The sequence below is a fragment of the Cervus canadensis genome, chromosome 21, assembly GCF_019320065.1.
Source record: "Cervus canadensis isolate Bull #8, Minnesota chromosome 21, ASM1932006v1, whole genome shotgun sequence".
Lineage (NCBI taxonomy): Eukaryota > Metazoa > Chordata > Mammalia > Artiodactyla > Cervidae > Cervus > Cervus canadensis.
Window position 1 is genome coordinate 44,967,138 of NC_057406.1, and position 14,071 is coordinate 44,981,208.

At 37.8% G+C, this 14,071-nt stretch overlaps 1 protein-coding gene across 1 annotated transcript in view; it reads left to right on the top strand.

Moving 5' to 3' along the window:
• CFAP54 (cilia and flagella associated protein 54) overlaps positions 1-14,071 on the top strand; it is a 291,046-nt gene that overhangs the window by 38,771 nt on the left and 238,204 nt on the right. Inside the window, exons 12-16 of the mRNA XM_043440645.1 lie at positions 836-921; positions 3,093-3,227; positions 4,667-4,817; positions 9,052-9,128; positions 13,816-13,944. Of these exons, the coding sequence (XP_043296580.1) occupies positions 836-921; positions 3,093-3,227; positions 4,667-4,817; positions 9,052-9,128; positions 13,816-13,944 (578 nt within the window). The remainder of the gene's footprint in view (positions 1-835; positions 922-3,092; positions 3,228-4,666; positions 4,818-9,051; positions 9,129-13,815; positions 13,945-14,071) is intronic.

The following is a 14,071-nucleotide window of genomic DNA, read 5'->3' on the forward strand; positions in this document are numbered from 1 at the left end:
TGCAGGTTCCTAGGCCTTGCACAGATGCTGGATTTTATTTATTTACTTAAAAAAGTTTTTCTTTTTTTTTTTTTGTTCACACTATGGGGCATGTGGAATCTTAGTTCCCTGATCAGGGATCAAACCCACACCACCTATAATGGAGGCACAGAGCTTTAACCACTGGACCACCAGGGAAGTCCCTGGATTTTCTTTTGCAACATGGTTTTGGGTAGAAGAATGAGGCTCTATTTTAGCCTGCTGCCTTGTTAATGAGCGGTCAGCAGGGCATCAAATCAGAGTTATCAGTTGACTTTGATAAGGAAAAGTTTGCTGTTCTCCTGTCTCTTTCCAGTATGCAGAGTTTTCCATTCTAAAACTTTTGAAGTTTTAGGAGTTATTGTATATATAAATGAACATCTGCAGCCTCTGTCTTTTAGAGAATTATTTAATACCGTGTTTTATGTTTTATCACATGCTTAAGGCATTGCATGGCTGCTCAATTGTGGTAAATAATTTGTACCAAGTAATGATGCTTTTTTTTTTTTCTTCTAGTAGTTTCTGAATAGATATCTTTGTTATTTTTATTTCAACAGTCACAAATGTGTTAATATTATAAACCTTCTCAATTCCATTAAGGACATAGTTGGTATACAGATTGCAGATAATGAAAATGATAGTAGTCCATTTTAATTGAATTAAAGCCTACTTAGATTAGTTTTCAAATGGAAGCATTTAAAGTGTCTTATTGATATCATTTTTGCTATTTTTGGAGAATTTCTATGTTTCTATGGATTTTCTACTTGAAATTTTGTAACATTTTTTTTTTTTTTTTGCTCCATTTCCTGTACTTTAGATACTTGTGTGAAGTCTTATGGATACTCAGAAGACATTTTCCGTTTGGCAACAACCTTGTATTCCTGTGTCTGTGACTCTCCACAGGTGAAAAAGTTATTTTGGATAATTTGTAATAGTGTCAAAAGAGGCTCTTCTCGGTAATTTAAAGCCATATTTAAAAATCACAGGAATTTCACCTTGCTGAAATTCTATACTGTTCAGTCATTAGAATCAGACATTGAGTTATATCATGACTTATAATTTTAAATCTGTATTTACTATTGTTATCATTTTGGGCATCCATCTTTTCCTTTCTGGGAAATCTCAAGGCTAGCTATATTTCTGATAATGGAGGAAATGAAGCAGTAGTTTTGATGAGAGTTAATATTCTTAATGAAACCCTGCTTTCCAGTCCCTAAGTGCAAAGCCTGGTTACTGTTTGGAGTCACTTAGCATACAATGGCCAGTATTAAATGACAAGTTGTGGGTGTAGATGTTTAAGTCAAACTAGTGCAGCTCTGGTTTTAAAACTGAATTCCATGGATCCTCAGAGCTTCTCTGAGGTTCCTTAGGAGCCCAACTTTAGATCGTAGCACCCTATAACCTTGAGATCCTAATGGAATTTCTTTTGAAAATTTGGTTTTACTGTTATAGAAAAATGTTTGAAAACCACAATTTTGTTCAGGAAAGTGAAACACTGTAAGGGACTTGAGAAGTTCCACTCTTATAATATTTTCTATTTATTAGTTTATGTTATAACCTGTGACAAGTATTTAATTTTTGAACTAAAAGTATTAATAGCAAATATAAGGAGTATAATGGGCAAACTAAAAACAAAAAGTTCTAATCAAGGCTGAGAACGGCATGGAATTTTCATCTCTCTGTTTTTTAAAAAACCATGTGTGTCTTATTTCAGTTCAATTCAAAAAGCATTTATTGAGCTCTGTTTTGTTCCCAAGCACTGTACTAAGGTACCATGTGTTCAAAATAAGTCTTAGAGCTGCCCCAAAGGAACCCAAGGTTGGATGTATTTTTTTTTTTTTTGGGTTACCTATTTTAATTTATTTTTTTTTTCATTTATTTTTATTAGTTCGATGTATTTTAATCATAAATGTACTCTCTTTCTAGTTCAGCTATAATGAGTACCTTTATTTTCCTTTTGAAAAGAGCCAAAGTAATTGAACCAGGAGGAGATACACTCAGGTTGGGTCATCTGTTGATATCCAGTGTGATGTTCTGTTTAGTTCCATCATGGCTCTCTTCTTTTCCGTATCTTTTCCCAGCTCCCCTCACCTTCTCCCCTTACTAGTTTCTCCACTCCCTGCCCATTCTTTGTTATGTTAAACCAGAGATTTTTAAAAAGAAAGAAGTATACACTCCAAATCTGGATGCAACTGATTGGCTTACATAACTTAAAAATATTTGGAACTTTTCTTTCCAAGAGAGCTCAAGTGACTTAGAGCAGTGAAGACTACTCTAGATAGAGCTAGACTGCTTAGGTTTGAATCCAGCCTCTGCTACTTTATCTTAGGGAAAACGACAAAATTTGCTTGTGCTTCAGTCTGCATCTATAAAGTGAGGATGGTTGTAGTAGTACTCACTTCATAGGCTGTTGTGAGGATTAAATTAGTTGGTGGATATCTTAGTCCATTTGAGTTTCCATAATAAAGATATCATACACTGGTTGGCTTAAACAACATTTATTTGTCTTGGTTCTGGAGGCTGAGAAATTCGGCATCAAGGCATCATCTCCCTCCTGGTTCAGAAATGGCTGTCCTCTTGCTGTGCCCTCACTTGACAGAAAGAAGGAGTGTCTCATTCTCTTTCTGGGGCTCCTTTTATAAAGACACTGTTCTAGTTCGTGAGGGCTCCATCCTTATACTTCCCAATGTGTGTGTTTTAGCTGCTTGGCTGTGTCTGACTCTTTGCAGCCCTATGGACTGTAGCCCACCAGGCTCTGTCCATGGAATTCTCCAGGCAAGAATACTGGAGTAGGTCACCATTTCCTTCTCTAGGAGATCTTTCCAACCCAGGGATTGAACCTGGGTCTCTTGTATTGCAGGCAGATTCTTTACCATCTGAGCCACCTGGACACCTCCTAATACTATCACTTTGGGAGTTAGGAATTCAACATAGGAATTTTGAGTTGACCAAACAAGTCAACTGCAGTATGTATGAAGCTCTGAGAATGTTGCCTGGCACACATTAAATGTCTTATGTTCATATCTATATATCTTATTGTTCTTATTGATTTACTTTACCACTTTTGCTTTCAGAATGCTCAGCCGGATAAGGAAATTGTTGTGGACATGATAATGTTCCTGTGGCAGAAATGCAAATTAGGGATGCAGCGGGTCACTGTGTCCAGAAATGACTATGCAAAGTTTACCCAGAAGATCAGCACTAATAAAGTATTCCTTTTTGTTTCCCTTCATATGCTTTTTGTCATTGCTAATTTCATTTGTGATGTGCATTTCAAATCTAAATTTTCCCTACTTACCCACCTGCATAATTACTGCTCTTTAAATGTAGTAATGAGGGAACCGTTCCTTTAGGTGTATTCCCTGCCCTTTTGCTCCAGCTTAGTTTTGGGAAACAGGGAGGTGTTTCAGTTTTTTCAGGGAGGAATAAATATGGTATGTTTAAGGTTATATGAACTTGAATAAATTCATTAAGATGGTGAATAACAGAAAACAAATAGATAAGGCATTTTAGCTCCCTGGTAGCTCAGACAGTCAAGTGTCTGCCTACAATGCAGAAGACCCGGGTTTGATCCCTGGGTTGGGGAAGATCTGCTGGAGATGGAAATGGCAACCCACTCCAGTATTCATGCCTAGAAAACCCCATGGACCGAGGAGCCTGGTGGGCTACAGTCCATGGGGTCACAAAGAGTTGGACCCGACTTCACTTTTCGCTTTTCACTCTCTGTAATAGTTCTCTGTTTAGACTGAAGAGCTCTCTCGTGGAGAGGAGAAGGTGGAGCAGGTGGATATTGTAACCTGGGAACTTAGGAGAGAGTGTTTTAACAGTAACTCAGTCTGCTGTGACTCTGGAGCCTCCTAAGATTAGCTGTATTAGGATGCATGGACATAATTTTATCATATACTCTAATGAAACAATGATCTGGGCACATAAATGTTATTTTCCCATTTTAACTCCCAAAGTGTGATGGCTAATTTTATGTGCTAAGCTTTGAGGTTATGGGCATGAAAGGCAGATTCCAAAGCACCTGGTGTAGAGCCTGAAACACCTACTTCCCCCTCACTATTTGGGAGGACTTCGATAGTGATAGTCACTGCTGCTTTTTGAAGGGAGAATGGGAATTTTGAGGATACAGATAATCTTCACTGATACATAAAAAAGTCAGATGATAAATTTTCTATTATAGCTATAGATATGCAGACTACAAGCTAAATAATTCTTCTTCATGAGTATGTGTAAACAGAGTGATCATTAACTATCATCTTATTAGGATTATTGATTTTCTATTACTTATGGTTAAGATCCACTGATAAAAAGGTGTTACTCACTCAGTCGTGTCTGGCTCTTTGCGACCCCATGCACTCTAGCCCGCCAGATTCCTCTGTCCATGGGATCCTCCAGGCAGGAAACTGGGGTAGGTTGCCATTCCCTTCTCCAGGGCATCTTCCTGACCCAGGGATCGAACCCAGGTCTCCTGCATTGCAGACGGATTCTTTACCATCTCAGTCACCAGGGAAGCTAGTACCCGTATAACATTATATGATTAGAAGGTGGTGATTTCAAGGAAGTACTCGATTTTATAAAATGTGACTCTTTCTACAATGTAGTGCACTTTCAATTGATTTTACTGTGTATTTTCTATTTTTAGTGGATTTATCTTCTGTGGCAGATAAATGAAATCATTCACTGCTATAAGATGGAAGATATTGATGTTGTGATGGTGGCAGAGGTCACGTTACGATTAAGTGAAATATTGGAGTCTTTAGGAAACCCAAGAAGAAAATTTAAAAAATTTCTAGGTAAAATATTGAATTAAAAGGCATGAGGTTCTATATATATATGAATATATAACCATAAGCTGTAATACTGTTTAACATCTGTTAATGGAAATCATACATTTCAGTATTGTGCTTCATGGATGATTTATAATCAAAGATAGAAGTAATATAGGTTCAACCAAGTTGATGTTAAAAAAGAAAAGGTTATATGCTTTCTGGTTCAGTGGCAAATGAAAATGTCTGTGTCTTCTCCTCACTCATATATTTCCCTTCTCTGTCCCTCACTGTCCACCTACACCACTCACCCTTCCCCTCCATTCTTCCTTTTTTCTTTTCTCCCCTCATTTTAATCCTACATCCTCCTCTTCCATTTCCTGCTAGAGTTTATACTTCTTGAAGGAAGAGAACGTATTCTGGTCACCATAATTCGTGACACCGTCATGCTGCCTGCCACAGAGGAAGAGCTGGAATGAGTGGATCCTTGTCCTTCTACCTTTTATCTCCTTTTTAAGCCTTCTCTCTTGATTCCCTCCTGTGAAAATTCTTCTTCTTTCTTCCTTTGTCCCGTTTCTTCTTTTCTTTTTCCTCTTTATCTTCTTCCTCTTTTTGCACCCTTCTCACTCATTCTCCTCCTCCTCTCCCTGTCCAATCCCTTCCCACCACTATTCTGCTCTCCTTCCAGGAGGTGCCTTCTCTCAGAGGATGCTGTGACCTCTTCATTCTTTCTTCTGCCTGTGATGGAACCCCAGAGTTGTCTGTGTCGTCAGGTAACTCACATATAGAAAATGAGGTAGAGGAGCATAGGGGTGCCTGCTTTCCTGTCTCACCCCTCTTATAGTGTATGTGTGACATCTGAGGGATTCGGTAATAAAATAGTTATTGTAATAATTGTTCTCCCAGAAATTCGCTAATCTGGCTCCACCTATTCTCCATTGTTGAGCTCAGCTTTGCAGATTGAATTAGATAACTATGGTTCTCAAAGTTTGGTTGATAGAAGTATCACCTGGAAACGTGTTCAAAATCCGAGGCTCAGTTCTATTGCACCTCAGCTAGTATGGACTTTTCTAGTCTTGATTAGCTTACCAGGTGATTCTGATACACTTAGAAGTTTGAGGATCACTGGTCTCTGGCTAGCTAACACTTTCAATGGCTTGAAGTCATATTTTGGCTAGCTAACACTTTCAATGGCTTGAAGTCATATTTTTCCCTAACTTTATAATTTCTGTTTTGTGTTGGGGTAGAGCCAGTTATCAATACTGTGGTAGTTTCAGGTGAACGGTTAATGGACTCAGTTGTGCACATACATGTATCCGTTCTCCTCCAAGCCCCCTCCCATCCAGACTGGCACATACCACTGAGTAGAGTTCTAGGTACTAGGTGATAGGGCCTTGTTGCTTATCCATTTTGAATACAGCAGTGTGTACATGACCTTCCCAGACTTCCTAACTATCCCTTCCCTGCCCTAGAACCATTAGTACATTTTCTAAGTTTGTGAGTCTTTTTCTTTTTGTTAGTAAGTTCATTTGTAATATTTCTTTTTAGATTCCACATATAAGGGGTGTCATATGATATTACCCTTTCTCTGTCTTGAAGTCATACTTTTTGACATATCCTGTCTTAAAACATTTTTCCTTTAAAAAATTTTTATTATGTAGAATTTCAAATAGAGACATGAAATAAGTCACTGCGTACTCCTCATCCAGTACCAGTACTTATGAACATTTTGTCAACCTTATTTAATCTCTCTTGGCAACACTTTCTTTTTTCCTGGAGAGTTTTAAGGCAGACAGCATGTCATTCACCAACAAATACCTCAGCATATACACATATGTGTGTGTGTTGGTCTATCTAACAGAAGGTTTTTTTTTCTTTCTACACAACCACAATGCTATTAATACATTATACCTTACAAAATTAGCAAACATTCCTATGCCCCTGATTGTATTAAAATCTCTTAAGTTGGTTTGTTTCAATCAGGATCCAATTGAGCCCATACATTTTATTTTCCATCATGTCTCTTAAATCTCTCTCTGTAACCTATAGTCCTCCTCTCCTTACCCCTGAAGAAACTGAATCGTCTCCCTGGAAGATTTCCCACATACTGGATTTGGCTATTTGCGTCCTTATGGTGTTATCTTGTTTCTCTACCTGGTAGTTAGATCTATCAGGTTGGTTATATTTAAGTGATACATTTTCAAAAAGTTTTCTTGTCAATCTTATTTTTTTTGGCAAGCATATTTCATGCATACTCCCTGTTGCATTGAGTCAGGAAGTATGTAATACGTGATTGTCTCACTTGTTACGATGCAAAGATTTGCCAGCAAGTTCAGGTGTTGTCACCTTGACCTTTTTCCTGGATTGGTTTCCCCAGAAGCAGATTCTGAGACAAAGAGTTGAGTGTAGCAGTTTATTTGGACTGCTATCCAGGGAAGCAGGGTGGTGGAGTGAAGTGAGACAGAAGGAAAGGAAGCCAGTACAGGGTACTGGAAGTTCATGGGAAGCCTGCTGTTGTGGGTATAGGGCTCATTCCCACAAGGGGCTTCCGGAAGACTGTATAGAATGTGCCTTAGAGAGCTGGGAGGTTGGGGTGTTTGTTCGACCATCATCTGTCATGGGTTGAAGGCTACTGGAGTAGGGCTAGAGGGAAGCCAGAAGGGGTGTCTGACTTCTATCATCTCATCCGTGGTTATTCTGTTGATTTCTTAAGTGCAGAACTTGCTTCATCAGCTATTTGGTTAATCTGATTATTTTTAATCTTGTGGTAGACACTATATTTGCTACCAATATTTTATAAAAGTAACTTGAAGCCTTAGATGATCTGTTCTTCCAGGGAAGACTTATGCTTGCTTTTGCCAGATATATGAAGGCAGTGCAACTCCAGGTTCCCCTTAATCCACTTTGAGATATTAAGATAATTTAAAGTTGAGATGCTCTTTATTCAGCCTATTTTCAGTTACTCTGACTCCTAGGATGTAGCCCCTTCTAGCTTTTCACCCTTGGTGGGCCCTGGATGCCAATCTCTGTTGCCTTAGCTCCTCAAGGCTGTCAAAGCACCATTCAGCTTCTCAGCTTACCTTTCCAGAACTGACAAAAATCTTCGGAGGGAAAAGTAGCTCAAAGGACATTCTCTAGGCCCCGGGCTCTCTTCCCAAGATCCAGGGGATACTCTCTTTCCAAGATACTGGCTATGTACTGATACTTGCAGAAAAAAGAAAAAAAAAAAACCCTGTATTTTTCCAGCTTTTCCAGCCAGGGGAATGTTTCCAGAATATCTGTTACTAGAACCAAAAAGTCTAATGATTGCTTTTAGAAAAAAAATATCTATTTCTTATTAAATTTTATTGTTTTGTTTACTTTGGGGAGACTAATGTTTTATTGTATTTTATATTCTTTAATTATGGATGGGCTTCATACAACTGATTATACTGATCCTTTGTTAAAATATTTGATTTCTAAAAATGTAATCAATATTAGAGCATGATCCATTTGTAAGTTTGAAAATATCTACATTTATGTCATGAGCAGTTGTTCCCATTTAGATATGTAGATTTTTATTTTTCCAACAATGTTATTCTTATCATCTTATTGGCACATAAAATATGAAGTACAAGTCATTCTTTCTAAGTTAATTATGATAATCTGCTTCAAGATATTTATTAATATTTGTCTATTAAGTAATTCATTGTTTAATTGGAATTACTGAAAAATTTTTAGACCGGGAAATTAGCATTGTCATATACATTTTTATTATTTGTATTCCTTTAATTAAAGCCAGACTTCTCTGACATTTGTCTAAATTTGCTGTTATTTTATGAATGCTTTTCAATGGGTTTTCCATAGAATATACAGAAAGACAATCTGTTTACCATAATATTATCATGCTGATAATCAAAATTTTTGAATTGGTTTGTTGTATTACAAAGTACTCTTAAATTTACTTTTATAAAGACAAAATATAACTAGCTGGAAGAAATAATTTGGTATGCAACTTCTAAGTGTTGAATCATTTCTAAACTCATGAATAATTAAAAAGATAACTAATTTAGCATAATGTTTTTTTATGATTATGATTCACTGTTAATTACCATTTTTTTCTGTCATCCTTTTATTTCCTCTGGTCCTTTTTCTCTCCATTTCTTCCTCTCCTACTCACTCCTTCTCTTCCTATTTTTCCTCTCTTTTATTCTCTTTTTCTTCCCTCCCTCCCTTCTTTCTTCCTCTTTCCTTCCTTCCTCTCTTTCTGTCTGTTTTTCAGATGTATCTTTAAGGAAAGGGACTAGTGAAATCCTTGGGGCTCCGAAAGGGACCATAGATATTCTTCCAATAATAAAGGTAAGGTACTGCAAAATATTTTAGAGAATACAGTTAAAAACATTTAATTTTAGATGTTTTAAAATTTAATTTTTTTAAAAAACCATTACATCTGTAAATGTATACTGGTTAGTTATAGAAGTAATTTTGAGCATTTAATATCTGAGAAATTATGGTTTCTATATACATTGAGAACTATAGGAATATTTTTCTACCTTTTGTTTTTACTTTAGAAAAAAATCCAATCAGCTTCAAAAATAAGCTAGATAAAGGGTCTTAGAAGGAGTTATAGTTATATTACTATTGATATTTTGAATGTTGTATTTCATAGACTCACAGAGCTGGGATGTCCTCCTTAGCACTTCCCTGCTTTATGAGTCCATGAGTCACAATATTCATAAAAGTAGCTCACTTTTTATCTTGGTGCTGTGTGTGTGAGGTTGATTTGTATAGTCACAGTGACCGTTTTCACTACTACATTTTATTGGATCAAGGTTGCACGGCTAAGTGAATTTGAAGTTGGAGTGTTTCCTTCAAAGTTCAGGCATTTAGCAATTATGCTATGCTGTCCATTGATTTAAAAAGTGTCTTCAGAATATTTGTATAAAGCACACTTTTTTAATACACAAAAATGCAAGTGCTAAGAAACTGGGTATAAATAAAATATCATAAGTATATCAGAACTTTCTTGAATATTATATTCATCTCTAATAAAAGGCTTCAGGGAACGCAGTTTTGAATTTTCTATGCTGTATTGTGTCTTGAGAGTTGAAAAATTTGAAATTGACAACAGAGGAAGTTTGAACTGCGTAAGAGAATGAGGGGGCATAAGAGCTGTCTGCCAGTGGCTTTTCCAGGGATCATTTGCAGTGCTTATTAAATACATAGCTTCCTATTTTCCATTTTGGACATAGTGAATCATAATTTCAGGTATGAGATTCTCAAAAATTTGTAATTCAGGTTTAAGGTTCTTAAAAGTTTGCCAGGTAGATTCTTAAGGAAACTAGAATTTAAGGATTACTTGCTTAGAGTGCTGGCACTTATTCTGCGAGGCTTCCTACAGGAATAGGCATACTAGCAGAAGTTACAAAGTGCTAGATTTTGACTTGGATAGAAAAATTCTGGTGATTAAAGGCGCTAAATGAAATGGATTTCTTAGAAAGTGACCATGAAGAAACGGAAAATCATTTATGAATTATTGCTACTGTTTTTGAATTAGAAAAATGCACTCTTTCCTTGATATAATTTATTGCCATCTGCTAGGAAATTTTCAAAATAAACATAGAAGTCTATGATGCCTACAATGTGAATAGCACCTCTAAACTTGTGCCATGTGCTACCCACTCACCTATATGGGAGTGTGTGATATATGGAGTAGGGTTGATTCACTGATACGGCGTAAGGGCATAGCAGTTGATATTGGGGGACTTGGAGTTGGATTCTGACTTTAATGTTGACTGTGTGATCTTAAATAAGCTAATCTGTTTGAGTATGTGTCCTCCTTTGTAAGATGATAACAATAATACCTATTCTACTGGTAGTTTCTAAGTGGTTCTGTCCAAATGAGCTGTTGGTAACATTGTGGCACTTGGTGGCAACTCAGTTTTTCTCTTAACATTTCACAGAGGGCACTGAATCTCAGCCTAGAGTCTCAGAGCTATTTGGAAGGGAGTGAAGTGGGGAGGAGTGAGAATTTATAGAAAGGAAAGTCCAAAATCCATATGCTCACCTAGCAGAGTCTGCAGGTGGGGTAAACTGTATATCTTGCATGTTCGTTGTTCATGTTCAGTCCCTAAGTTGTATCCCACTCTCTGCAACCGCATGGACTGCAGCACTTCAGCTTTCCCTGTTTTTCACTGTCTCCTGGAGTTTGCTCACACTCATGTCCATTGAGTTGATGATGCCATAGCATCTAGCCATCTCATCCTCTATTGCTCCCGTTTCCTCTTGTCCTCCGTCTGTCCCAGCATCAGGGTCTTTTCTAATCAGTCAGCTCTTGGCATCAGGTGGCCAAGATATGATACCTTGCATATACACATGCAACTATTTAAAAATATATAGGGTACTATTGTGATTATATTTTTTAAAATTTAAAGTTTTACTGAATTCATGGCTATTTTTGACAAATGGACTATAGTGTTAGTTGCTCAGTCGTGTCCAACTCTCTGTGACCCCATGGACTGTAACCCATCAGCCTCCTCTGTCCTTGGAATTCTCCAGGCAAGAATACTAAAGTGGGTAGCCATTCCCACCAGAGAATAATAAGTACCTCATAGGATTATGGTAATTTAAAAATTAGTCCAGATAAAGCATTTAGCCTAGCACTTGGAACACATTTTAATTCAATATTAGCTGTAATGATATTACAATATTAGCTGGGCTTCTCTTGTGTCTCAAATGGTAAAGAATCTGCCTGCAATGCAGGAGACCCAGGCTCAACCCCTGGGTTGGGAGGATCCCCTGGAGAAGGAATTGGCAACCCACTTCAGTACTCTTGTCTGGAGAATTCTATAGACAAAGAATTCCATGGACAGGCTATAGTTCATGGGATCACAAAAGAGTCTGACATGACTGAGCAACTAACTTTCATTTTCGCTAGCTGTTGACAAAACTGACGGTGGCGGTGATGACGATGCTAGAATGTGTGTGTGTGGGGGGGAGGTCTTTGAAACTTTTTGGTGTTAAAAGCTGTGCTTAGAGACTTCCGTTTGTGGCTAAATAGGAAACTAGATGACTGAAAAAAGCTCTTGCTGCAAAACACCTGGAAATTTTGGAGAAAATTGAACAAATATCCTCAAGCACACCACAGAGTTCACAAGAAAGTAAGGTAAATTCCAGGAGCCAAAATAGAAAGGAGAACTGAAAACCAGAATGGTCAGTTTATGAATAGATGCTGCAGTAGGCTGTTGGTCTCAGTTACAAAGAAATTTAAATTCACCACCACGTAGGGGAAAGAGATGAGCCTTGGACACGTGAGAGATGGGGCTTGGAACTCAGACTCACACATTTAGTTAGAGCCCACAAGACTTATCCCAGGAAAAAGTCAACTAGAAAAGCATCTGCCTATTTGGTAAGGAGGTTTCTCAGTTTGGGCATTGAGAAGTGGCGTAAACAAGAGAAGGGCCCTCTTCCTAATAATTTGGGCGCCCTCATGTTGGTCTGTCATTCAGATTTACACTGCTTGAGTTGCTTAGGAAACTCTCGGAGCCTGTGATTCCTTTCTTTTTTAATTAAAAGATTTTATTGAAGTATAGTTGATTTATAATGTTGTTAATTTCTTCTGTACAGTAAAGTGATTCATTATGCATCTATATTCTTTTCCATTATGTTTTATCAGGAGATACTGAGTATAGTGCCCTGTGCTGTATGGTAGGGCCTTGTTTATGAACCTGTGATTCTTGAATGGAGATATCTAGCTATATATATGTTGAATGGATGTGTGTAATCAAATTATGTATATTCCAGAATGCAGGGATGTTTGAACACTAGAAATTCCATAATGCAATACACCACATTTGCAGATGACAAGGGAAAAATATGACCACATCATCAGAAAGAGATGCAACAAAAGCATTTGACAAAATTCAACAACCATGTTTTAAAAAATAACTCTTAACAAGTTAGGAATAGAAGAGAACTTTTGTATCCCATAAAGGGTAACAGCCAAGACCTTTAATGACCATTGCACCTATGGTAAAAGATTAAAAGTAATCCCTTTATCCTGATGTAAAAACTTAGATGTCTGTCTTTCTTCTAATCAACATGCCCTAGGGGTCTTAGCTGTGTGAAAAAAGAGAAGCAGAAGAAAAGGTAGACCTGTAAAGAAGTCTCAGACTAGGATAGTAACATTGCACACTTTTAGTAATAGCAGTCTAAATGTCCATTGGGGGAGAGTGGATAAGTGAATTGTGATGCAGTCCTCAGCATAATACCATTTCATCCTAGCCATAGAAGGTGAATCAGCCGCAGTGGCCTTGAACTAGAGTCAGCTGGTATCATTGCTATCCCCCTTCTGTAATCAGCTTCACGCTAGAGTGAGAAAGACCTGGAGCTGCATTTCCCACCATCTCATTTCCATATGGTTCTAGGTTAGTCTTCCAATTAGGGGTATTTGAATGAATTTGTTATACACAAGGGAAGAAAGAGTTCTTACACTGCAGAGGAGGATGCAAGAAGATAATTGATCAGCCTTGTTGAGCAAGCCGTTGCCGTTCACTTGTTTCAGTGTGGTAGACACTTGAGATTGTCACCTGGCTCCTGGATTCTTAGCTTGCTGCATGCAGTTAAGTCATCCCTGGCAGCTCTCTTGATCTTTGCTCCCCCAGGGCTTCCAGTAGTGAGGGACACTTCTAGTTCTGTCCATTAAATCCCTTTCTGCTTGGAATACTTAGAGTTGCTCTGTGTTCTTAACCAGACCCTGCCAGACACCCTGAGTTGCAGGAGAAGGTTTCAGTGACATATGGTTGAGTGAAAAAAATGAACTGCAGAATTTTACAAGAGAATCAAAAACATGCAAAGCTATATTGCATCTTGTTAGTGGACACATACATATGTAGTAGAAATTTAAAAACATGCAAAAGAATGGAAACCAAATTCAAGGACAGTGGCTTCCTTGAGGGGGTTTTGAATTACTGTTAAGTTTGGAAGTGTTGTATATGATTTTTCCCTGAAATCTGAATTTTCTGTTTTGTTTATAAAATTACTTTAGAAAAAACCTGAGGAACAGCTATTTTTGGCCTATGAACTTCTTGACAGAGCCATTGGTGGCATCAATTTGAGCTGCATGTTAACCGCTTTGCCGAACGGATCGTCAGTGGTTGACCATTGCTATGCCACGGTGAGCATGAGAAATGTACATTAGACGTGTTTCCCTTAACTAGGAAGCATGGGTAAGCAGAGTGGTCTATGGGGGCCCCCTCAGACTGGAAATGCGCTCCTCTCCTCTCAGAGGAGACCGAGGAGGG